The sequence below is a fragment of the Amphibalanus amphitrite genome, unplaced genomic scaffold, assembly GCF_019059575.1.
Source record: "Amphibalanus amphitrite isolate SeventyFive unplaced genomic scaffold, NRLGWU_Aamphi_draft 000566F_arrow, whole genome shotgun sequence".
Taxonomy (NCBI): domain Eukaryota; kingdom Metazoa; phylum Arthropoda; class Thecostraca; order Balanomorpha; family Balanidae; genus Amphibalanus; species Amphibalanus amphitrite.
Window position 1 is genome coordinate 207,762 of NW_024882060.1, and position 22,031 is coordinate 229,792.

The window sequence follows — 22,031 nt, forward strand, 5'->3', positions numbered from 1 at the left end:
ATAAATTTGGCGATGTTTATAAATCTTGCTGCCTTAGACAAGCAAATCTTCAATTTGTTTCAATTTCAGTCGAGTTCTTCACCAAAAATCCATCGTATATCGACAACCAATGCCTATCACCGAAATCTTGTAGAAATCCTCAATCCCGCAAAATTTCGCAAGGCCGCTCTTTGTTTACATTATAGTGATGGGCCAATCTGACCGCTCAAGTACTTGTTTTGCGGGAGTAAGTACATTTTTGTCGTTTTTCAAACGGCTATAACTTGCAAAGTATAGCATCAATAGGCATTTTATGTATATCGTTGAAATCGGCAGAGTCTGGAGACTTAACTGATAGGCAATACATTCCGATTCCTTTCAATTTTTAAACCCTGATAATCCCTTTAATATGGGTGTAATGCCTTTGTAGGTAATAGGTAGGAAAATATGGCAGTTATCAAGAACTATAAAATATAAGGACAAAATCAAATTTCCATAGAAAATATCCATGAAATATCTCATGTATTTGTGAAATTACGTGCTATTTTATCTTTTTTTGTATCAAAGATGAATTAATTTGAATGATCTTTATCATTGCAAAATTTCATTTCTTGTTTATGGTATATTAATCACGATTGTAAGCAAGCAAACAGGGCGCGAAAACAGAACGTGCGCAACATCTGTAAAAAGAGGGAGGCGCAGGGTATGTTTTTTGATATTTATGCTGTTTTTCGAGCTGTTCATCGTTTTGTTACATTTCTAAAATCAATATAATAATTCCAGTCTTATTGCGATTGGTCGGTACTATGGCATCTAGGCTTACAAGTTACATTGGGTCAGATTTTTCTGCAAACAACCCTGCTCGCTCGCATGTTGAGTTTACAAATTGACAAGTTCAAACAGATGCAATAGGATTTGCTTTCCTTCAGTTTTCTTTTGATTGGTAGACACAAGGCTATACCTATAATTCAGTAGAAATTTACTTTTGTGTATGCTGTAGGTGTGATGTAGCATTGATGGAACTTAAATTTATGGCAAATGCACATGATCAACAATATCCAGGGCCTTATTCAATGCTCAAGTTTCTGCGGCTCCTGTGGAAAAAAGGCAGGGCTTAGATGGCAGCTGATCAGGTGACGCACAGACAGCAGTTCCCTCAGTCCTGATTGGTCGTTAGATAAGCCGGCCTTAATGACGGACGCCGGTGAAAACGGCGCCGCAGGGTGCATGTAGTCACGTGGCTATTTAGAAGTTCTCCCCCTTTGTACGCCTTACACACGCTGGTTGTCATGTGATCTGTGCAAATGAATTTCAAGAGCCTTGATCAAATTGCCCCGGGCACCCTGTTTTCACCATCATCCTTTATGACCCTGGGAATCGTGGCGGCTTCAGAGTTCAGACACTTGTACAGGGCGATTGTCAAGCATGATAGATAAATGTGCAATATACTGCAAGTCTGCAATGCAACCGCACTTAGCTCAGTGCTGTCAAATCCTTACTATGGTATAAGATACAGTTCTGACTTCTGCTCTGCTTTGGCTCAGTAATCTAACCATAAAGAATGTAATGTCATAGCTATCATGCTATCTTATTTCTTATATCTTATATCATTGTTGGTAAGCTGCTTGTCCTGGGTAGGTAGGTGCATAATTTTGGTATATGTCAAGTTTAGGTCCTAACTACAATTGTGACGCTGTTGATACAAATATGAAACAGCAAAAATTTTAGGTTTTAGGTTAGGTTAGGTTGAAGGTTTGTAGGTTTTAGGTTCTGGTAGGTAGGTTTGTAGGTTTAAGGTTGTTAGGTTGTAGGTTTGTAGGTTTGTAGGTTGTAGGTTGGTAGGTTATAGGCAAGGCTATATAAACCAGGTAGAACGTTCCCGTCGAAAAAGTGGTGACAAGCGATAATTAGTAGCCGCGACCCTCACTTGTTCAAAACTATATCCGCAAGCAGCATTTACAGGCTAGCGGAAATCGACCAATCGGCGTTCGGCAATACTCGACGCTGATTGGCCCGATGCTCGTGACGAAATTGCGGGGGACTGTAGCTATTCCCCTATGGCGTTTAATAGACTTACGGCTTTTGAAGGGGATTTATACCAGTTTTTGTTGGGTTTGAGGCCATTTTTGAGCTTGGATATTCTTTCTGTGACTTTTGACTGTGTAATAACGACATTTAATCATAACATTTCTATATACTACCGGTGTCGCATCGGCCAAAAAGACCGTAAGTACATGGGATAGACGGACCACTGCTGATGGGGCCACACATGTCGGCGTGTGGTCATCGGAGGTCCATGAGGGCTCGATATAGGCCCTTCATGGGTCGGTATAGGCCCGGTGGGTCCAGTGCAAGCCTATCAGGGGCCGGTGCTGACCCAACAGGGCCCAGTGGCATATAATGTAAGGCTGTCTAGGGACGTTGAGGGCTCATGGGGGCCATATAGGACCAATAGGGACCACAACAGTCAATCAGGGGCCATTTAGGCCAATAAAGGCACTTCAGGGGACTTGAAAAGGTCATTCAAGAGCCGTGGTGGGCCCATGAGGGGACGGCATTGGTCCAGCAGGTGCAGTCAGGGATGTTGTACGGGTTTCTCAGTGGCCCATTTGGGCATATCAGTGACCAATTTGGACCCAGCAGGGGGCTTTGTAGACCTATCAGGGGCTGGTGATGGTTCATCAGGGGCCAGCGTTAGTCCATCAGGGCACGGCATATGCCCATCAGAGGTAATTGCGAGCCCACGCTGAACAATGATGGCCCTTCAACGGCCCCTAATGGATCTACATTGACCCATGGGCCATGATGTGTCATGTATGCCCCTATGACAGGCCTACTCAGACCCCTGATGGACATTCCCGGCCTCTGATGACCCTATACTGAATGCTGATGGGGCTCTAAGTTTCTCCAATAACCCTTCGTCAACCCATTATTACCATACGCTGGCACTAGGGGCCCCACATCAGCCGCAGGGCAGTCCGTGCCATGACAGCATGTCTTTTCGGCCGATATTACATCGGTAATATTTATCAAAATCATGATTTTATGGTGTCATTATATAGCTAACAGTCATAAGAAATATATTTCATCTCGAAAACAGCTCCAAACAGCATATAATTTTAAAGAAACTCCTCCGAAATCCAAAAGCCTATTCGGGTCCATAGAGAATAACTGCGGTCCCCCGCAATTTCGTCACGAGCGTCGGACCAATCAGCGTCGAGTACTGCCGAGCGCTGATTGGTGAATTTTCCGCTAGCGTGTAAGTACTGCTCGCGGAACAAGAGTTCGTCGACAATCCTCCACAAACGTCTGTCACCATTTTTCGTAATGCTAAACAGCCGGAGCGTACCCCCCTGGTTATAGGTAAGTACATAGGTAAGGTTAGGTCAGGTTTGATTATGTTTTTCTTTTATTTGCAAGACATATGAGTATCATTTTTGGATTCAGGATGTCAAATAATGTAAAAATATGAAAAATTTATCAATGAAATCTGCTTAGGACTTAAACTTGACATTTACCATTAATTTTGTCATTGTAAATCCCCTGCTAAGCTATTATTGATTCACAGCTGTTGCTTCCATACCTATCTTTCAATCATAATTTCTTCCTTTATCCACCAGATGCCAGATTGATTTGACCATGGTCATGAGTCATATTGCTAGCTCATCACAGATAGTCCAGTTGCATGCTTGATGTTTGGTGCCCAACTGTCATGAATGATACCAACAATTCTATCATGGAGGTACTTATATCTGCTTTACATTGCAGGCTAGTCAACAAGATACATGATAAGGTATCTCCCTTTTGGTTCTAACAGAATGCAATTTTCAGGCCATGGATTTGCCAGGGTCAAGTCTGTTCAATGGTGGAAGTATTCACTTTGATGGTCTATCAATAGAGGCAGGAGCCAGTGGAGAGCCAGATGAGGAGGCAGAGGCAGCTGAGGAAGAAGAGAGGAGGAACCAGGAGGTATGTGTGACTGCAATCTTATTCAACTCACCTTCCTTCCACTCTCAGCAACATTGTACCATGGCTCTATGTTGTACTTGTGTCACTGATTATACTGCTGTTTTAACCTGTCATGATTTATGTTTGCTTGTGTGTGCCACCTTCCCAGTTTGGATGGCTTCGTATCCACCAGGCTAGCTTGATCTATGGCCTGGCTCCCTCCCCACCTACCTTAGTCTTTTCATTTGGCTGCTCCTTGACCTGGGAAGGGCTGAACAGATCACTTAGAAATTATTGCATTATTACTTTTACTGTTACTTTATGCCCTGTAATTCAGACCTTAAAACATAAGTAGGGCTTATGAAAAGCACATCTGATTGAGCATTTCAGTAATCTATGAAAACTTTTTTCAATATGAATGCTTATTTCAGTATGGCAGCATACCCCAGAATCCCAGTGAGGGGCTTTAAGTGTTGGTTGGGTTAGCTTTGACTTATGTGAACAAGAGTTCATGCAATTTCTGGCTTTTGCTAATTGGAAAACTCAACCACCTTCAGCTTCAGAAGTGGCTGAGTTTTTCTGAACACTATTTCTTTTTTAACCCGCGCACCGACGGGGGGGGGGCGGATATCCGCCCCCCCTGAGGTTTTTCGCGAATAGCGGGAAAACCGCGGCGCGTAGCGCCGAGAAATTTGGTATGACTATTCCCTTATCAATTTTACACATGGTGTGCAAGTTTGAACCTCCTACCTTTCAAGGTCAGGTCACCAGGTCACTTTGAATGACCCAACCTCAAGTCACTTTTTTGCAACTTTGTCACCGTGCCAGAGCTACAGTAGATGTCGGAGGCCTTTGAAAGTCGCAGGATGTTATTAGGTCATTAGTAGCTACAATTTGTATATCTCGGAATTTTGATATCGGTGACCTAAGGTCAGGTCAATTTCGCGACCTCCCCATTATAAGTCAATGGGGGAAAAATCAACTCCCTGTTTTTACCACTAAAACGGGTCGGAATGGCCCCATATACCATACATGACTTCATATACGATCAACCTTCAGTACCTTGAGGTCTGTTTTGCTGTTGGGCAGCTGTGAGGTCATGTGACGTCATCAAAGGTCACCAAAGGTTTTTGGCCAATAACTCCGTACAGGAACAAGATACAGACGCGTGGATGGTCTCATTGTGTTCAGCTCGTCAAGACGCATCGAATGATATACATGATGACCTCGAGGTCACGTGACCTGAGGTCAACCTTTGACCTTGACCTTTCGAGGTCAACATATATCATTCGATGCGGATTGACGAGAGGATCACGATGATGCCCTTAGTTTGTTCCTATCTTGACTAATTCGAAAGTTATTTGAGAAAAACTCTCTCCATATTTAGCGCCGCCATTTTGACTTTTTCGACTCCTGTGACGTCATCTTTGACCTGACCTGAAAATGACCTTAGTAAAAATTGTAGATCTTGACCGTGCGTATCCGATGCCGTTTACCGCTTGTCGCTATCTTGCTTCGTTCTCGAGATCTCAGGGGGGGGGGGCGGTCATCCGCCCCCCCCCCCGTCGGTACTAAGTTGGCGCAGACCCCCGTCGGTGCGCGGGTTAAGTTGATTTATGCTGCCATCAGTTTCAATAACACAAAAAAATACTTGTGTGTTATATTCTTGTGTCTTTTGCAATGCACTTCTAGCTATCAGTTATCTGAATAGTTCTTCATAAACACAACCTATAAGAAGTTCAAAATGGTTTTCAAGCATGTATAAGCTGCTATTGCTGGTGTCCATCTCTTGTATTATCGACATCTCTGCTGTTGGCATGCTGAAGGCTTATTGCCAAATTTGTCTTTTTCAGTTACAAAATGTTCTAAAAGATGCATTTGATGATCTGATTGATGATGATGAAGATGAGGATGCCACCATGAGCCACACTGACCCCAGCTTTCATCCAGAACAATATCCAACATCTACACCTTTTATTGCTGGAAAGGAGAGGTAAGTGTTAGGCCTTAGCAATACTTCAGATTATGGAATAACTTAGAGCATGAACTGTCAATGGCATGTTGACCACTTAGTTATTTTAAGTTTTATTAAGCCTTAGTTTTTTAATTATACAAGTGCCAGTGTAAAATGTGACTGTGATATGTAGTTTTGAATTTTTGCCTATTTCGCTTGCTACAAATATTATTTAGCATGATAAGTGTACTTTTTTGATGCATACATGGTAGCCCTGTTTTCAGCTGAACTTTAATATGCTGCAGCCCCATCTAGGTCCACTTTTCTTGTCCTCAGATCGCTGTACGATGAACTAGGTGGCCAGTACAACCTGCCTCGAATGAGCGACCCTGGCCCTGCATATAACCTCGGCTCGGACGGCGATTACCACGGCAACCCAGGCGGCGACTACCATAGGGACGACCCAGCCGGCGACTACCACGGCGACCCCGGCGGCGGCTACCCCGGCGCCGGATACCACTCTGGGGGCGAGTACGAGCCGGCGGGCCGCGACGACGAGCCGCTCGGCTTCCAGACGCTGCAGCCAGAGGAGACCAACGCCGGCCTGACGGAGATGGTCAACACGCCCCGCCAGCACCTGGACACGTCAGGTGAGGGGGCGCCGCAGCAGGCAGCGTAGACGTCGTGGTACGAGGACTGGGCACTGTGAAAATGGGAGGCATGCTCATTGCTCGTACACTGACGCTGTGTCAAATTGACTCGTCGAGCTGCTGATAATATGGTGCTGATTCGTTCAAACGATAGTCAGCATGTCTAGCACCCGTGTCGACACTTGAGACTGACACGGCCTCTGTCTCCTCTCAGACTCGTCGGCTGCCCACTACCGCCACTGCTACACCAGCCCGCGGAGCGAGCTGGCGGCAGCGGCGGCGGACGACGGCAGCGGCGACGCCGACGACCTCAGCAGCGGTAACATGATCGAGATGGGTCTGCGCGCGCACCAGGAGCCGGGCGGCTGGCCGGGCGGCGGCCGTGCCCTGCCCGAGCCGGCGGCGCGCACCGAACCCGCCGGAGACCTACTTGACCCGGGCAAATACGTGGCCAACAAACAGAAGGACTACATACTCGGTGAGCGGCTGACCGTTTGTCTAACTGCATTCGCACGGAAACTCCGAGAAGTGGGGAAGCTGTGATCCATATTTTTACGCGCTGAAGTGGTAGGGCGCGGGCCGGTACAGTGAACAGTCACTATCATGGCAGTCACGGCACAGCTGCCGCCGCGGCCGTTCAGGTATTTTACCTCGATATTTGCGCCACTCAGCTGTCTTATCGAGCGCCCCGGCGTCCTCCCGTTCTCTGCGTCTGCCTGTGTCTGACGGTCGCGCTCTCTGTGTGTGTCCGCCGCAGCGCGCACCTCGCGCGACCAGCTGGAGACCCTGTACGAGGCGCGCGGCCACGAGATCGGCCGGCTGCGCTCGGAGCTGGACCGGCTCAAGGCCGACTCGGCGGCCGAGCTGCGCGCCACCCGCCACCAGGCGGCGCTGGCGGCGGCTGACGGCCAGGGCCTGCAGACCAGTCTGCAGCAGGCGCAGAACCTGCTCGGTAGGTTACACTCGGCGGGCGGAATCACGGCGCACAGTGTGCCATCAGTGTCCGCGGTCCGGGATCTGATCAACATGTTGCCTCAATATCTATTCACTATTGCCTAGACTCGAGTCCCATCGGTGTAATCCCTGAGCTGCTGTTTGCTTGTTGATTCTTTCCGAGCTCCATCAATGCTGTCTGAGCTACTCCACAGTTTGTGTTTTCAGTAAAGCAGGCATGATATTGCTGTCACCCAAACGGATGCAATCACGTCACCCCTGTCTGGACATTGATAGTTTTTGCATGTGAATGCTGTATTCCTAGATACAATTAATGGTTTATTTTTTCATTTTTATGGATCTCAACTAGCTGTTGGTAAACATATGTTCTGTCTTTGTAATTTTTAGTTTTCCGCCTATATTTTTACTTCCGCAGTGCATTTTCAGCTTTCGTGTGGTCGGAGCTATAACTTTGTTTAAGAATGCATTATTTATGGTTTTCTTGTGAATATTGTTTGCATGCGTTTGATGCAAAGTAATATTCCTGTACAGTGGAGAAAGAAGATGAACTGACAAAACTTCGCGGGGAAATTGATTCGTTAAAGATTCAGCTGAAGGCAACAGAGGATGCTAAGAAAGAGGTGAAGTTTTACTTTATCATGTTATCTTCTACGTTTATCTTATCGTTTATAGTGTTGTCCGGATGCACTATGCTGTTAATATTTTATTGCAATTTTGGTTTTACTCAGTAACCTTCACGCTTGTTTGCTGCGTGTTTGGCTCACTTTCTGCCTGCTGGGCCTGCTGTCTCCCGTACGCTATCTCCGGTCGTGGCCAGTATGTGTGACCGAACGTGCGCCGTGTCGCAGAGCACCTCGCGGCTGCAGGCGGCTGAGGTGACCGTGCAGAGTCTACAGGCGGAGCTGACGGAGCTGCGCCGCTCCGAGACGCTGTCCCGCAGCGCCGAGCGCCACCAGCAGCTGGTGGACGGCCTGCAGCGCCGCCACGCCGAGGAGCTGGCCGCCCAGCAGCGCCGCATGGACGCGCTCTCCGTCCAGCTGCAGACACAGACGGACGCCGCCGCCACCCTGCGCGCCCAGCTGGCCGACTCGGAGCAGGCGCGCCACCGGCTGGCCGCCGACAAGGGTGACGTCATCAACCAGATGGCGGCCGGCCTGGAGGCGGCGCAGGCGCGCTGCCGGCAGCTGATGCAGGCCGAGCCGGCCCAGCTGCGCGAGCGGCTGGCGGAGGAGGAGCGGCAGCGCGAGCAGCTGCAGCTGCAGCTGGCCGCTGCTCAGGTGAGTGGCCACGGCACTGGGTGCGGGAGGCGCGACTGAGGTCTTCAGGATGACAATAAATGATCTGGGAATGAGTGGAATAAGGCTGTTGGAGCTTGACAATCTACTAGTGTATCATTCATCCTAGCTGTATACTTTTGATGTAAGGCAACTTAAAAAGCTCGAACGGTGCACCTGGCCACGGTACTCATTAGCCGGTGACATGTTGACTCCGTGTCATGCGTGTGACCCACAGGACCAGGTGAGCAGTCTGCAGCGGGACCTGGAGGCCTGCGAGGCGGTGCTGCGCCTCGGTGGCCGGGACGACACGACGGCGGACAGCTCGGCGCCACTGGCCGGTCCCGCCCACTCCACGCCCGTCAGCAAGTGAGCAGCAACGCCGCCGCTGAGCGAAGGGAATCTAGTTTTATCGCCGGTGATTTAGCTGCTCATGATTAAGGTGCTCCGCTGAACGGTAAATCACAATGAAGTTAAGTTTGATGTCATGGCTACCTATGTCTGCCCGTGTGGTGACCGGTCTCCGCTCCCCAGGCCGTCGGCTGCCGGCTCCACCGAGCCCTCTCCGTTCTCTCTGCGCCGAGAGCTGATGAGAGCCATGGAGAACTCGCGCGCGCGCCGCGAGGAGGTGGCCCGACTGCGCACAGAGCTGGAGGGGACGCGCGACCAGCTGCGGACCGCCACCGCCCAGCTGACGGAGAAGGACGCTCAGCTGACGGAGAAGGACGCCCAGCTGACGGCCGCCAGAGACCAGGTGCGGGTCTGAGCGGGGACGGCAGTGAAGACCAGCGAGGGACCAGCAGGTCCCGGTGACGAGCGATTTACTGGTTTACCCAGGGCATTTTGTGGACTGCTAAAAGAGTCTTGTCAAGTTGACATGCCACTTAACGCACTTTCTTCTAAATCTGTGCGGCTTACCTGGACGCTGATCATTCTGAAGCCAAGCGCAATACTTTACGATTGGACAGTTAAAGGACAAGATTACGCGGAGCACAACATATTCTTTAGCTGCTTATAGAATGTGTATGGTGACTGCATCTGTGTTAACTCATAGCGGCCTCTCGTTGCTGTGTTTGTAGGCGAAGCAGGTGCAGCAGCCGGCTGATCAGCAGGCTCAGCAGCAGCAGCAGCGCCGGCTGGACGAGCTGGGGCTGCGGCTGGCTACCGAACAGAAACAGCGCAAACTGCTGGAGGACCAGCTCAGAAAGATCAAGGCCGAGGGCGAGAAGGTCCACAAGGTCAGTCGGATGCTGGGTGTTGCAGGCGCATGTCCCCGCACAGTGCACTGCCTGATTGGGTTGTGACAGTCCAGACTGGGAGCTGAGGGCCCCAGCCGCCGCTAGTGACTAGCGGCTAGTGACATGTTGAACGGCGGATGACTGTACTCACTCAATGTTTGGCCGTCCGAGTGTTTTGTGATTTGTGCACACTAACCCAGTTGCCGCCCCATACCATTTCTTGACCGATTGTCCCCATCTGTATTTACATCTGTATTTGTATTTACATCTGTATTTGTAGTGCTGTTTCCGGACCAATACCTTGTGATGCCTCACCGGTCTGCGTCTGCGTTCCCTCTGTACTGCGTTCTGGCTTACTTGTCCCTAGTCTGTGTGCTAACTGTTCTCTGTATCTCTGTCACGCTCAGACGGCCGTGGAGCTGCGGCGCCGTCTGTTCTGACTCCCTGTGTCCCTCCCGTGTCCCTCCCGTGGTCAGACGGCCGTGGAGCTGCGGCGCCGTCTGTTCTGACTGTCCCTGTGTCCCTCCCGTGGTCAGACGGCCGTGGAGCTGCGGCGCCGTCTGTTCTGACTGTTCCTGTGTCCCTCCCGTGTCCCTCCCGTGGTCAGACGGCCGTGGAGCTGCGGCGCCGTCTGTTCTGACTCCCTGTGTCCCTCCCGTGCTCAGACGGCCGTGGAGCTGCGGCGCCGTCTGTTCTGACTGTTCCTGTGTCCCTCCCGTGTCCCTCCCGTGCTCAGACGGCCGAGGAGCTGCGGCGCCGTCTGTTCTGACTGTGCCTGTGTCCCTCCCGTGCTCAGACGGCCGTGGAGCTGCGGCGCCGTCTGACTACTGACTGTCCCTGTGTCCCTCCCATGCTCAGACGGCCGTGGAGCTGCGGCGCCGTCTGTTCTGACTGTCTGCCCCCCCCCCCATGTCCCTCCCATGCTCAGACGGCCGTGGAGCTGCGGCGCCGTCTGTTCTGACTGTCTGCCCCCCCCCCCATGTCCCTCCCATGCTCAGACGGCCGTGGAGCTGCGGCGCCGTCTGTTCTGACTGTCCCTGTGTCCCTCCCGTGGTCAGACGGCCGAGGAGCTGCGGCGCCGTCTGTTCTGACTGTCCCTGTGTCCCTCCCGTGTCCCTCCCGTGGTCAGACGGCCGAGGAGCTGCGGCGCCGTCTGTTCTGACTGTCCCTGTGTCCCTCCCGTGGTCAGACGGCCGAGGAGCTGCGGCGCCGTCTGTTCTGACTGTCCCTGTGTCCCTCCCGTGCTCAGACGGCCGAGGAGCTGCGGCGCCGTCTGACTACTGACTGTCCCTGTGTCCCTCCCGTGGTCAGACGGCCGAGGAGCTGCGACGCCGTCTGTTCTGACTGTGCCTGTGTCCCTCCCGTGTCCCTCCCGTGCTCAGACGGCCGTGGAGCTGCGGCGCCGTCTGTTCTGACTGTGCCTGTGTCCTTCCCGTGGTCAGACGGCCGAGGAGCTGCGGCGCCGTCTGTTCTGACTGTTCCTGTGTCCCTCCCGTGCTCAGACGGCCGAGGAGCTGCGGCGCCGTCTGTTCTGACTGTGCCTGTGTCCCTCCCGTGCTCAGACGGCCGAGGAGCTGCGGCGCCGTCTGTTCTGACTGTGCCTGTGTCCCTCCCGTGCTCAGACGGCCGTGGAGCTGCGGCGCCGTCTGACTACTGACTGTTCCTGTGTCCCTCCCGTGGTCAGACGGCCGTGGAGCTGCGGCGCCGTCTGTTCTGACTGTCCCTGTGTCCCTCCCGTGGTCAGACGGCCGAGGAGCTGCGGCGCCGTCTGTTCTGACTCCCTGTGTCCCTCCCGTGTCCCTCCCGTGGTCAGACGGCCGAGGAGCTGCGGCGCCGTCTGTTCTGACTGTCCCTGTGTCCCTCCCGTGCTCAGACGGCCGAGGAGCTGCGGCGCCGTCTGTTCTGACTGTTCCTGTGTCCCTCCCGTGTCCCTCCCATGCTCAGACGGCCGAGGAGCTGCGGCGCCGTCTGTTCTGACTGTGCCTGTGTCCCTCCCGTGGTCAGACGGCCGAGGAGCTGCGGCGCCGTCTGTTCTGACTGTCCCCGCGTCCCTCCCGTGCTCAGACGGCCGAGGAGCTGCGGCGCCACATGACGGAGCAGATGGAGCAGGCCGACAGAGACAAACTGGAGGCCGTGGAACACGTGCGTGCCACCTGTCTGCAGCTGCACGACGACATGATCGAGAAGGTGCGCGCCGAGAAGATGGAGGAGTACGAGACCGAACTGGACGCGCTCAGGTGAGGACGCCGCCGCTCGACAGGGACTCGATTGGGAGGTTTTATAAAACTGACGCTACCCGGTCACCGTCGGATCGCGTGGAGGTTTTCTTTTTACCGAAATGACAGTGAAAAATGTTACGCAACTTACCAGTTTGATGTCTTCCGTTTTTAAGCTTTCGATTCGTGTGTCGTAAGCTCTGTAACTGCATTCGTCCGGTGTTTAACCCTAGAACGCCTGGGGGGGGGGGGGGGTGTATCAACCCCCCCTGAGGTTTTTTCGAAGTGCACGCTAAACGGCTTGTCGTAGCGGGCTGAAATTTTCAATACCCTCTAGCGCAACCTTTGCGCATCTTTTGCCGAAAAAAAAAAATTGATCGGGTCACGTCAGGTCACGGAGTTATGACGTCATAAGAGGTACAGCCTCCGGCCGGATTTTCACAAACTGAGTGCCAACGCCCGAGGTTTCCTGCCGGTGGTACGGACATCGGTTGATGGATCGTGATGAAACTTCCCATGCATGTTGGGGCAAGTATTGGCTATCATATGGTATAAGAAATTTGACCGGGTCAGGTCAGGTCACGGAGCTATGACGTCACAAGAGGAACAGCGTCCGGTACTATTTTTGAAAAGCGCCCGAACCACTATTTTGCTAATTCTTGTCACCTCAATGGGAATATGCAGCAATATTAGCTTCTATAGGGAGCAAATGGACCTCCCAAATCCAAAAATACAATCAGATTTCAAAAATTTAAATTTTGATTTTTCGAATTTCTGCCGCCGACTGTGACCTTGCCGACTTCCGGCGCTCCGAACGCGCCATTTTTAGAGCTAGGGAAACGAAATACATACCAAACGATAGAGAATTGATCAAGGAACACGATAGTGAAGGTTTCAAGTCGATATCTCCCACCGTTTTGCCGCAATTGCCGCCGAAAGTTGAAAAAAGTCTATTTTCCGAAAATTTGACCTTTGACCGGTCAAAAGTAGGTCAAATGTTGACCTAGGACCAAAAAATATGCCACCAATCGCGAGATCTCGTTGAGAGCAATCCGTTGGTTTTTTCCGCTAAGCTTTACGACCTTCCGTTTCGAAACGCCAGGGGGGAATCGTAACAACCCCCCCCCCCCCCGGTCGTTCGTGTTATGAGAAATGGCCTGGTCGTGCGAGGGTTAAGATATTTGGTTATTGATGACAATGATGGTGTGAATTTTACTATAAAATGTCATTAATGTTGCTTCCATTACAGAACTGAGCTAAGTAAGGCGCAAGAGGAGCTGACTGAAGTCAAGGAGCTGTATGTGAAAGTTTGTCAGGAGAAAGATCAGCTGGAGCAAGACGCCACGGCAGGTGAGGTTCAAAGAGACGTGAATGCCCATTTACTCCTCATTTACCTTGTAGGCTTCCACGAATGCTATGTGACTATGCTACGTTTGAAATACTGTCGTGTGTTTTCTGCTGTGAATTTATGCGGGGTACGTTGGTCCGACCACTGACACCCGCTCGTGCGCCGTCCGTCAGCGAGTCAGACGGCCGAGGCCGAGCGGAACCACGCCGTCAAGTCAGCGCTCAACCAGCACTACGACCGGTGGTACGCCGACTGGAAGCGCGACCAGGAGCGCGCCATCGCAGAGGCCGTGGACGCCGAGCGGCGGCAACATCACAGGGAGGTGAGACTAGTCAGGGTGGGTGGTCACGTGTGATCATCAGGCCGTATCGTATCGCAAAAAATGATACGGACAGCTTTGCTGCAAAATATGCCTATGCGAATTTCGTCTCGCGCTTAATGGGCCTATGTTGCGGTATGCACACTGCGCAGTATTAGCTGACTAACTGGCTATCTATGTCTTTTTACCTTTGTTTCCTTCTGTCGTCCAATAACCAGTCGCGTATATGACCGTCATTTGGTGGTCTGACGCCTGACGGAGACGTGAGAGTGTGTGTCCGAATATTCGAGTGTATGTGACACCGTATATGCCGCCCGCCACTCCGTCCGCCAGGTGGCCAGCGGCGGAACCCAGACGGAGGAGGCGGCGGCCCCGGCGCGGCCGGCCCTCTCCGCGCACGGCACCCAGACCAGCCCCCCGCCGCTGACCCGGGACGACGCCGTCCAGGCCGACGATATTCAGCTGGCCGCCGAGCAGGACAAACTAAAAAAGGTGCGTCTGAGCGCAGCCGGCCGGTCTCGGGCCGCTTGTCTGGGGTTTATGGCTGAGCTGCCACGCCGGGCGGACATAGGACTCGTTTGTTTGTGACGCGTTTGTTACGTTCGTAATCTTGAGCCGCGCCTACGATCTATCGTTCCTGACTCAAGGCTACATTTTTTTCCTGAAATGCATGAGATCGTGTTGCCTTGTCTGCAGTACGACACGTCTTCATAGAATAGTCACGTGTGAGCACTGTCGCATATGACAGTGATCACACTTGCTTCATTCGATGGCTGATTAGGTGACATGAAAATGGCATGAGCAATTCGAACGTGCTCTGATTGATGTTTGGCGCTTCTGGTCAATGGTCATTGTCATGCTTGGTACGAGTCCGAAACTCGGATCTCTGAGGTGCATGCTGGTCTGCGGTGTCGGGGCATGTGTCGGTCCTGGTTCTGTTGCCGATTGTGTGCATGCTGAGCATCTATCAACGTATCCTGCTTCTGGCGTTCAGAGGCTGAAGCGCGCATGTCTGGACAAGAAGAAGCTTCAGACGGAGGCGGAACATTTGCAGCAGCAAATGAAAAAGGTGGCGGATGATTACGAAGAAAGGATAAGAAAGGTACCGGGCCAGATGGACACCCGTAAACCGATTCTGTTTTTCAAATGAGCCGACCGTAGTCCACCTCATATTTTGTTCACCCATTTATTATCAAAGATTAATTGTATGCATCCAGCGTAATTAAGCTTTGCTGATTAGATTAGAACCGATTTTCACGTATCATGGCCCCGTGTCATGCCCTGAAACGTGCTCATAATCAAGGAAACCTGAGCTGTGATCGCATGCCATGACCGTATACCGTAATTACATCGTAACTGCGCCATGACCTTCCGTCGTACCCGTGTGTCGTGACCTAACGCCGTCACCTCACACTGTAACCTGTGCGGCGCCAGGAGCGGCTGGAGGCGGAGCGGAAGGTGCGCGAGGCGCGGCGCCGTCCGTCCGGCTCGTCCGACTCGGATCTGGTGAAAACTCTGCGTCAGGAGCTGGAGGACGCGCACACCCGACTGAGGAAGCTCGCCGAACAGACGTGCACTGAGAAGGTGAGCGGGACGGGCGCAGCGCCCGGTGGCGGGGCCAGACCACTGTATCGTCGACGTTAGTGCGACGAGTCGGGTCGCAGGTCGTTCCTCGGTGCATCTGGTTCTGACTAGGCAGCTGCAGTTCGATGTCGGGATGTGGACTGTGGAGTTATGTCTCATCATGCTGTTGATTCTGAGACTTTGTCGGCTACACGCCGGTGTTCAAAGTGAAGACGTGCCCAACAGCTGACAGCCCGTCCCGATGTGGCGGCAGGACGAGCTGATCGTGGCGTACGAGTCCCGGCTGCGGGAGGCTGTAGAACAGGACCGTCGCAAGGCGGCCGCCCTGGCAACGGCACAGCGACGGCACGAGACCGCCGACCAGCTGCGTGACGAGCTGGAGCGACTGCGCGTCGAACACGAGACCCTGCTGCGACAGAACGAGGACAACTACAAACAGGGACTGGCCAGCTACCGGCAGCTCGTCGAGAACAAGGTGGGTGGTGGGACGACCTACCGGGGTAATCGCGTTCCGGAGGAGAATAGGAGGCGTTGCGGGAACTACATGTGGAGTGACCCTTACAGCTGACAAGGTTTCATGTGTTTTATAATTTGTTCCAAGTCTAGTCTAAAGTAAGTTGCTGACTGCAACTTATGTATAATTTGTTCGGGGTTTGATGCGATAGTGTCAGTCAGATTGTAAATGTCCTGGAAGGTGAACTATCTGACTGGGCGGCGGGCGGCGCGCAGGTGGCAGAGCTCACCAAGATCGAGGAGGAACTGCGGAGGGAGTCGGCCGCAGCCTCCCAGAGTCTCCGGGAGGAGAACGCCCGGCTCACCGCCCAGACCGCCGCCCTGGAGGAGAGCTACGACAATCTACTGGCGCAGCGCCAGCAGGACCGCGAGAACTTCGAACGACAGGTGAGAATACTCACAGACGAGTCGAATTGTGGGTCGAAACAACTAACTGGAGAACAGAAATAGGTTCACTTTGTCAGAAATTATGGAAAATGACGACTTTCATGTGAGTTTTGCACAACTCGGCCACCCGTATTTAGTATACTCATTAGTGGATTTACCGCAAATTGATTGAATGTTCTTGAATGTTTTTTTCCATCTCTGCCTGAGAACATGATTTCAGTATGTTTTTCGCAGTTTTCTGACGATTATTGCACCAGTTATGCGTAGCATGTGCGTACCTAGAGCATACGAGTATTCATTCAACCTAATCTTTAAAGGTAGTGTGCTACCTTCCAATGATTTCCCATTTTATTTTTCCTAGGAAAAGAAGCTTCTGTTTTTACCTGATATCGCAAAAAAAATCAAAAATGGGCCTGGAATAGTGCCCTTTTCGCCTAAAAGTTTATCGGTTTTTCGATATGTATACCAACTGTAGTGGGCTGACTTGCAAACAGGCGTCGGTAACAATCGTGAATGCGGCGCACATGTGACAATAAGCACAGGTCATTGTAGAGTTACGACGCACGGGAATGAGTTATCAGCTGTCTAATCGTAGACAACACAATGTCGAACTTAAACTGTAAACCTGCATTGGTATTGTTTCTTTAATTTGGCTGTCGATCATTAATTTATGGTTTGAAATATGATTTTATGTAAAATAATTGATATGAAACAGCCGTCTCTTAAGTTATGACCCCATTTCACCACACGCAAGTGGCAGAAATGACAATGATCAGCTGACGCATTTTTCTTGGCCGAATGCAGAGCGCGCGGCCCGACGCACCACGCGTATTTGGAAATTCCGACCTCGACGAGCATCAGAAGCCACCTAACAGGCGTGTTCGAAACCGCAGGAGATGATGATGAACGGGTTTATCGAAACTTGATTGGATGAGCCTATCGGTAATAACGATTTTAGTGTGTGCATTTATTGTTCATAGTGGTGTGAAATGTGGTTGGGGTACGACCGACAACCCGTCGGGGCGAATTTCGCACTGGGGTACTCAAAATTTGAAGAATTTAAGATGTTTCCATGAGTTTTGAAGGTATGGATAAGTTCTAAAAATCCGGTTCGCCTTATCCGGGTCATTAACTCCATATGGTCCAAGAAAGCTAGCACACTACCTTTAATCGCTACTGTCAACCGGAGCTACAGTAGCGTCACCCGCACTCCCGTCCATGCACTGTGTTTGAGAGCCGGCCGCCATTTGTACAGTTTATCCGTGGCGCGTTCCCAGATCCAGCAGCTGACGGCGGAGTCGGCCAGCGGCGACCGCGAGCGGCTGGCCGAGCTCGAGTCGCGCCTGCAGAAGGCCGACGCCGAGTCCGACCAGCTGCGCGACAGTCTGCGCCAGAGTCGCGAGAAGCTGCGCAACTACCACGGCTACGTCAAGGAGCGCGAGCAGCACTACGACGGCGAGTTCCGCCGGCTCGAGGCGGAGTACCGCGTGGCCGTCGGCAAGATGAAGGAGAAGGTGATGCTGGCACGCGAGGGCGCCGCGCGCGCCCGGCCGCCGGCCGCCGCCGCCGCCACCCAGACCGATGTGAGCGGGGAGGAGCTGGCCCGCGTGCTGCAGGAGATATCGGTCTTCCACCGGACCTGGGGCCAGCTGCGGCTCGAGGTCACCCAGGCGCTGCAGCGCTGCACTCTGCCGGACGCCGGCCGGACCAAGCAGTCCGCGCCGCCGCCGCCGGCGGCCGAGCCCTCGACGTTCCGCTCTCACACGGCCGAGCGGCGGCTGGAGCCGGACCGGGGCCCGCCGACGGCCGGCGGCTGGTCCGACTCGGGCCGGCTCTCGTCGCTGGGCCGGCCCGACAGCGGCGCCGGCGGCGGCCTGTCGGCGCGCGGCGTCTCCCCGCTGCTGGGCGGCGACAACCAACAGGCCACCATGGAGCGGATACGGCGCGACCTCAACTTCATCTTTCACCGGGAGACGACGGCCGCCGCCGGCGGGGGCGGCGGCAGCCGGGGCGGGCTGCACAGCTCTGCAGAGGAGGTGCTGGCCCGGCTGGCACGCCTCACACCGCCCTCCCGGGACGGCGGCTGGATGAACTAACCAATGACTAGCTCTGATTGATCTCTGTGATGTGTTCCAATACGTGTGTTATGCTCATGCCATATGTCTACGCTGCAATGCGAAGTACCTGTTTCATCATCATCGTCACCAGTCACCACTGCCACATTATCATTGACTGCATGGGACAATTAATGGAGACTGCTTGTTGTTAGTTTTATTAATACTCAATGATTGGCCTAATAAACTTATGAAATGTTTGTCTTACTTGTAACAAATAACGAGTCGTAGGTGTTCATGAGTCGGTTCGCTGCAGTCACCAGTATCGGACCTTGATGCCATGCGGCCCAGTTGGGACCAGCGGCACGCTGCTCCTGACTAGCTGCTCTGTCCGTCCCTGCCGGTCACTCGACGCTGATGTTACCCGTGCTCTGTATGCACCTGATGAACAGACTCTGCCGCTGCACGGCCTGCTTGTCGGGCGGCGCGCTCGGCTCCCCGGCACCGTCGGCGGCCACCACGGGCGCCAGCCGTGCGGCCGCCTCGGCGTACCGTCCGAGCACCAGCAGCTCGACGGCAGCCCGCTGCTCGGCGCCCGGGGGCGCGCCGTCGGCCAGCTCGGCGTACAGGGGCCAGCCCTGCTCGCAGGCGGCGCACTCGCAGTGGAACTGGTACTGGCGGCGCAGCGCTGCGTACCGAGCCGTCTCCTCCTCCTCGTGGAAGTGGAAGCCGTAGTTGTCGAGCAGCTCGTCGCCGGCGCGCAGCGGCCGCGTGGTGGTCACGGTGACGCCGCGGCCGCGACTCGAGCGCACCACGTTCGGGAAACAGCTGTGGTTGGTGAGCGAGACGGCCGCGTACACGGCGCCGCCGAGCTCCTCAAACTCGGCGAGCCGCGCGCCGCCGCCGCCCAGCCGCAGCTCGGTGATCTCGTAGGCGTTACAGGAGCAGCTCTGCAGGTGTCGGAGCGCCAGCGCGGCGGCGGCCACCCGGCGCTCCGCGCTGCCGACCCCGGCGCGCTGCAGGCAGGCGGTCAGGTACAGCGCCACGGCGCACCGTTTGATGACGTCACCCATGGGCCGGTCGGCCGTGTTGGTCACCTGACCGTGCACTGCCTCGTACGCCAGCGAGTCGTACACGTCCGAGGCGGACTCTGAGTCGAGCTCCTCTGCCCTCTCCAGGGCCTCGGGGCCGGCGCGCGCCAGCACTCGGAACACGAGCAGGGCCATGCGGCCCAGGTTCGGGTCGATGAGCAGGTCGAGCACGGGACACTCTGTGGCGTGGTAGAGCCGCAGCGCCTCGGAGCGGCACGGCTCGCTGCAAAACAGCACCTGTGACAGAGACACGGGAGTCAGCCTCGTCCGCCACGGCACCAACTGGGGCGGAGCAGGGGACCGAATGAACAATCGTGAGACAATGAGCAAAGCCACTGTGCGATAAGATCCAAGTATTGAAGAAACGACATCGCTTGTCCTCTAGTATCCGTATGTTTCGTACCAGCTGGTAGGCATTCAACATTATTCAATTCCCTTAAATCGTTTTCCCTCAGCTTCGCCGATTCAGCTGCTATGTTGAGGGTTCAGAAGCCCCCAATCCACAGCCCATCATTCAATCCACAGCCCATCATTCAATCCACAGCCCATCATTCACATTCATTCATTCCCATATCGTGTAATCCCATATCACTAACCGAGGCGCAGTTGGGACAGGGCAGTGGACAGTCGGCCGGCCGACAGCAGTGCTGGCAGTGGGTCGTCCACCGCGGCGGGTGCAGCGACCAGGCGAACGGCTCGTCGGCAATCACCACTGAACCTGCGGAGAGACAGCATGTCAGAACCCGTACTCGGCGGAACGGCGGCGGCGGTACGGCTCGACTGGCCAGCGTGACTATGGTGCGACTCAAGTGGAGTGTCTCCCTGTGTTTTGAGTGTCACGTTAGTGAGTCAAGCGTGGTGCCTATGAAGAGTGGGCGGGCGAATCACTAACTAGGGCGCGTGGTCAGTCGCGCCGGGCTCATTTTTCCCTGTCGTGTGCAGGGTGCAGGTCTGCCCTGGCAGTGCACCGGGCGCTGGCAGCCCGCCCAATCGGCCGGGAGGCGTGGTGGTGGTGATGTCTGTTCAGCCCACGCTGTTACTAGTTAGCCTGGGATTCATGTGTGTGAGATGACATGCGGCAATTTTGTGCACTTGTTTGACCATCCTATGCTTTCAAGCGTAGAAGCAGGGTGCCCCAGTTGCATGCTATGACTCTGGCCTGCCCATACCCCAGCGGGAGCCCAGTACCCCACATCCCCGCGGAGCTGCTCACCGGGCGGGATGTCGGTGGTGGCCACCAGGTGCCGGCCGCGCCGCTCGCTCGTCACCAGCTCCACGGCGGACGAGACGCGCCGCAGCCGCTCGTGCTCGCCGGCGAACAGGCGCGGCGCCGGCGGCGGCCCGGGCGCCGAGCTGTCCGCCTGCGCCGGCTCGGCGTCCGTCAGCCGTTTGCGGATGGTGCCGAGCTCGCGGGCGTACATGGCCTGCTGCTGGCGCTCCAGCTGACGCACGATCTGCAGCGCCTGGCGCACGCTGGCCTCGGCGGCCGGCCGGTGCGCCAGCGCCGCCTCGAAGCGGGCGCGCTCGACCAGCAGCTGGACGCGCGTCTCCACGGGCGCGGCGGCCAGCGCCGGCTCTTCGAGCAGCCGCTGCGCCTCGGCCAGGCCGCTGGAGAAGCGCCCCAGCTCGTACACGGTCCACAGCCGGTTGAGGAGGACGGCCAGGTGCAGCTCGGACGGCGCGGCGCCGGCCGCCGGCGCCGGACAGTGCTGCAGCGCCGTGTTACACAGCACCAGCTTGCGGCTCGAGTCGGTGCAGTTCATGGCCATCTCGAGGTAGCTGCGCGTCTGCTGCTCCGACTTGCCGGTGCGGCTGGCGGTCGGCAGCCGCAGCCGGCCGGCGCTCTCCAGCCGCAGCACGGCCGACACGCGCTCCGAGTCCGTGTCGAGCGCGTCGAACTCGGCGCGGAACTGCTCGATGCCCAGCGCGCGCACCTCGGCGCACACACCGTCGTAGAAGGTGGAGAAGGCGTCCTCGCCGAACGGCTGAGGGCCGGCGCACGTGGGGCCGTCCATGGCTGCTCCGACACTCGACACGCACTGGCCGCCGCAGCGCGCGGCGCGAGCCGAGGGCGGCGGAAGAGGTGCGCGGTATTTATAGCTGGCCACCGGCCGGCTCCGAGCTGCCGCCGCCGCCTCCGACGAGACCGGCGCGCGCCCGACCGGAGCAGCTGACGCCTCTGACGCCGACGGATGGCCCACGGCGTCGGATTGAGACGGAAAATTTCAGTCATCTTGCGTGTTTTCCAACGCCAGCTGCTCTGCGTCGCCGCTTTAACCCACAACTTGTACACAGTCCCTTTACACTACCAGACCCGAATTCGGCAGGTCCGTCGCTGCCGACAGCAGCCGTCACCGTCGGTTTCGACAGGCGGCGGCCGTTACGGGCCGAACCTGTTCGGACGGGGATAGCCCCGGCGACTGGCGAGCGATCTCGGCTCTAACTAGCACAGTGGGTCGAGAGATCAGAGCGAGCCGCCGACCGTGACCGGAGCGAGCCGTTGTTGGTCGCAGCTAGACCGC

At 54.7% G+C, this 22,031-nt stretch overlaps 2 protein-coding genes across 3 annotated transcripts; one reads left to right on the forward strand and one right to left on the reverse strand.

The window, feature by feature from the left end:
- Positions 1-619: 619 nt before the first annotated feature.
- Positions 620-18,678, forward strand: LOC122393973 (centrosomal protein of 152 kDa-like). Of its 2 annotated transcripts, XM_043390497.1 has the most exons (20): positions 620-682; positions 3,811-3,948; positions 5,781-5,920; positions 6,218-6,531; positions 6,746-7,009; positions 7,289-7,483; positions 8,017-8,105; positions 8,334-8,762; positions 8,998-9,128; positions 9,294-9,513; positions 9,839-9,997; positions 12,062-12,234; positions 13,463-13,563; positions 13,735-13,883; positions 14,214-14,372; positions 14,875-14,982; positions 15,315-15,464; positions 15,718-15,939; positions 16,194-16,364; positions 17,642-18,678. In XM_043390497.1, exons 2-20 carry the CDS (start codon positions 3,814-3,816, stop codon positions 18,458-18,460), a joined length of 4,128 nt encoding a protein of 1,375 aa, XP_043246432.1. In that variant the 5' UTR covers positions 620-682; positions 3,811-3,813; the 3' UTR covers positions 18,461-18,678. The 2 variants fall into 2 exon arrangements, with proteins under 2 accessions (XP_043246432.1, XP_043246433.1); XM_043390498.1 differs by lacking the exon at positions 14,875-14,982.
- LOC122393974 (SET and MYND domain-containing protein 4-like) lies at positions 18,621-21,563 on the reverse strand. The gene is made up of 3 exons (XM_043390499.1): positions 20,723-21,563; positions 20,106-20,227; positions 18,621-19,746 (listed from the first exon to the last, which is right to left on the reverse strand). The coding sequence occupies exons 1-3, from the start codon at positions 21,522-21,524 to the stop codon at positions 18,823-18,825; spliced, it is 1,848 nt and encodes a 615-aa protein (XP_043246434.1). The 5' UTR covers positions 21,525-21,563; the 3' UTR covers positions 18,621-18,822.
- Positions 21,564-22,031: the final 468 nt, after the last annotated feature.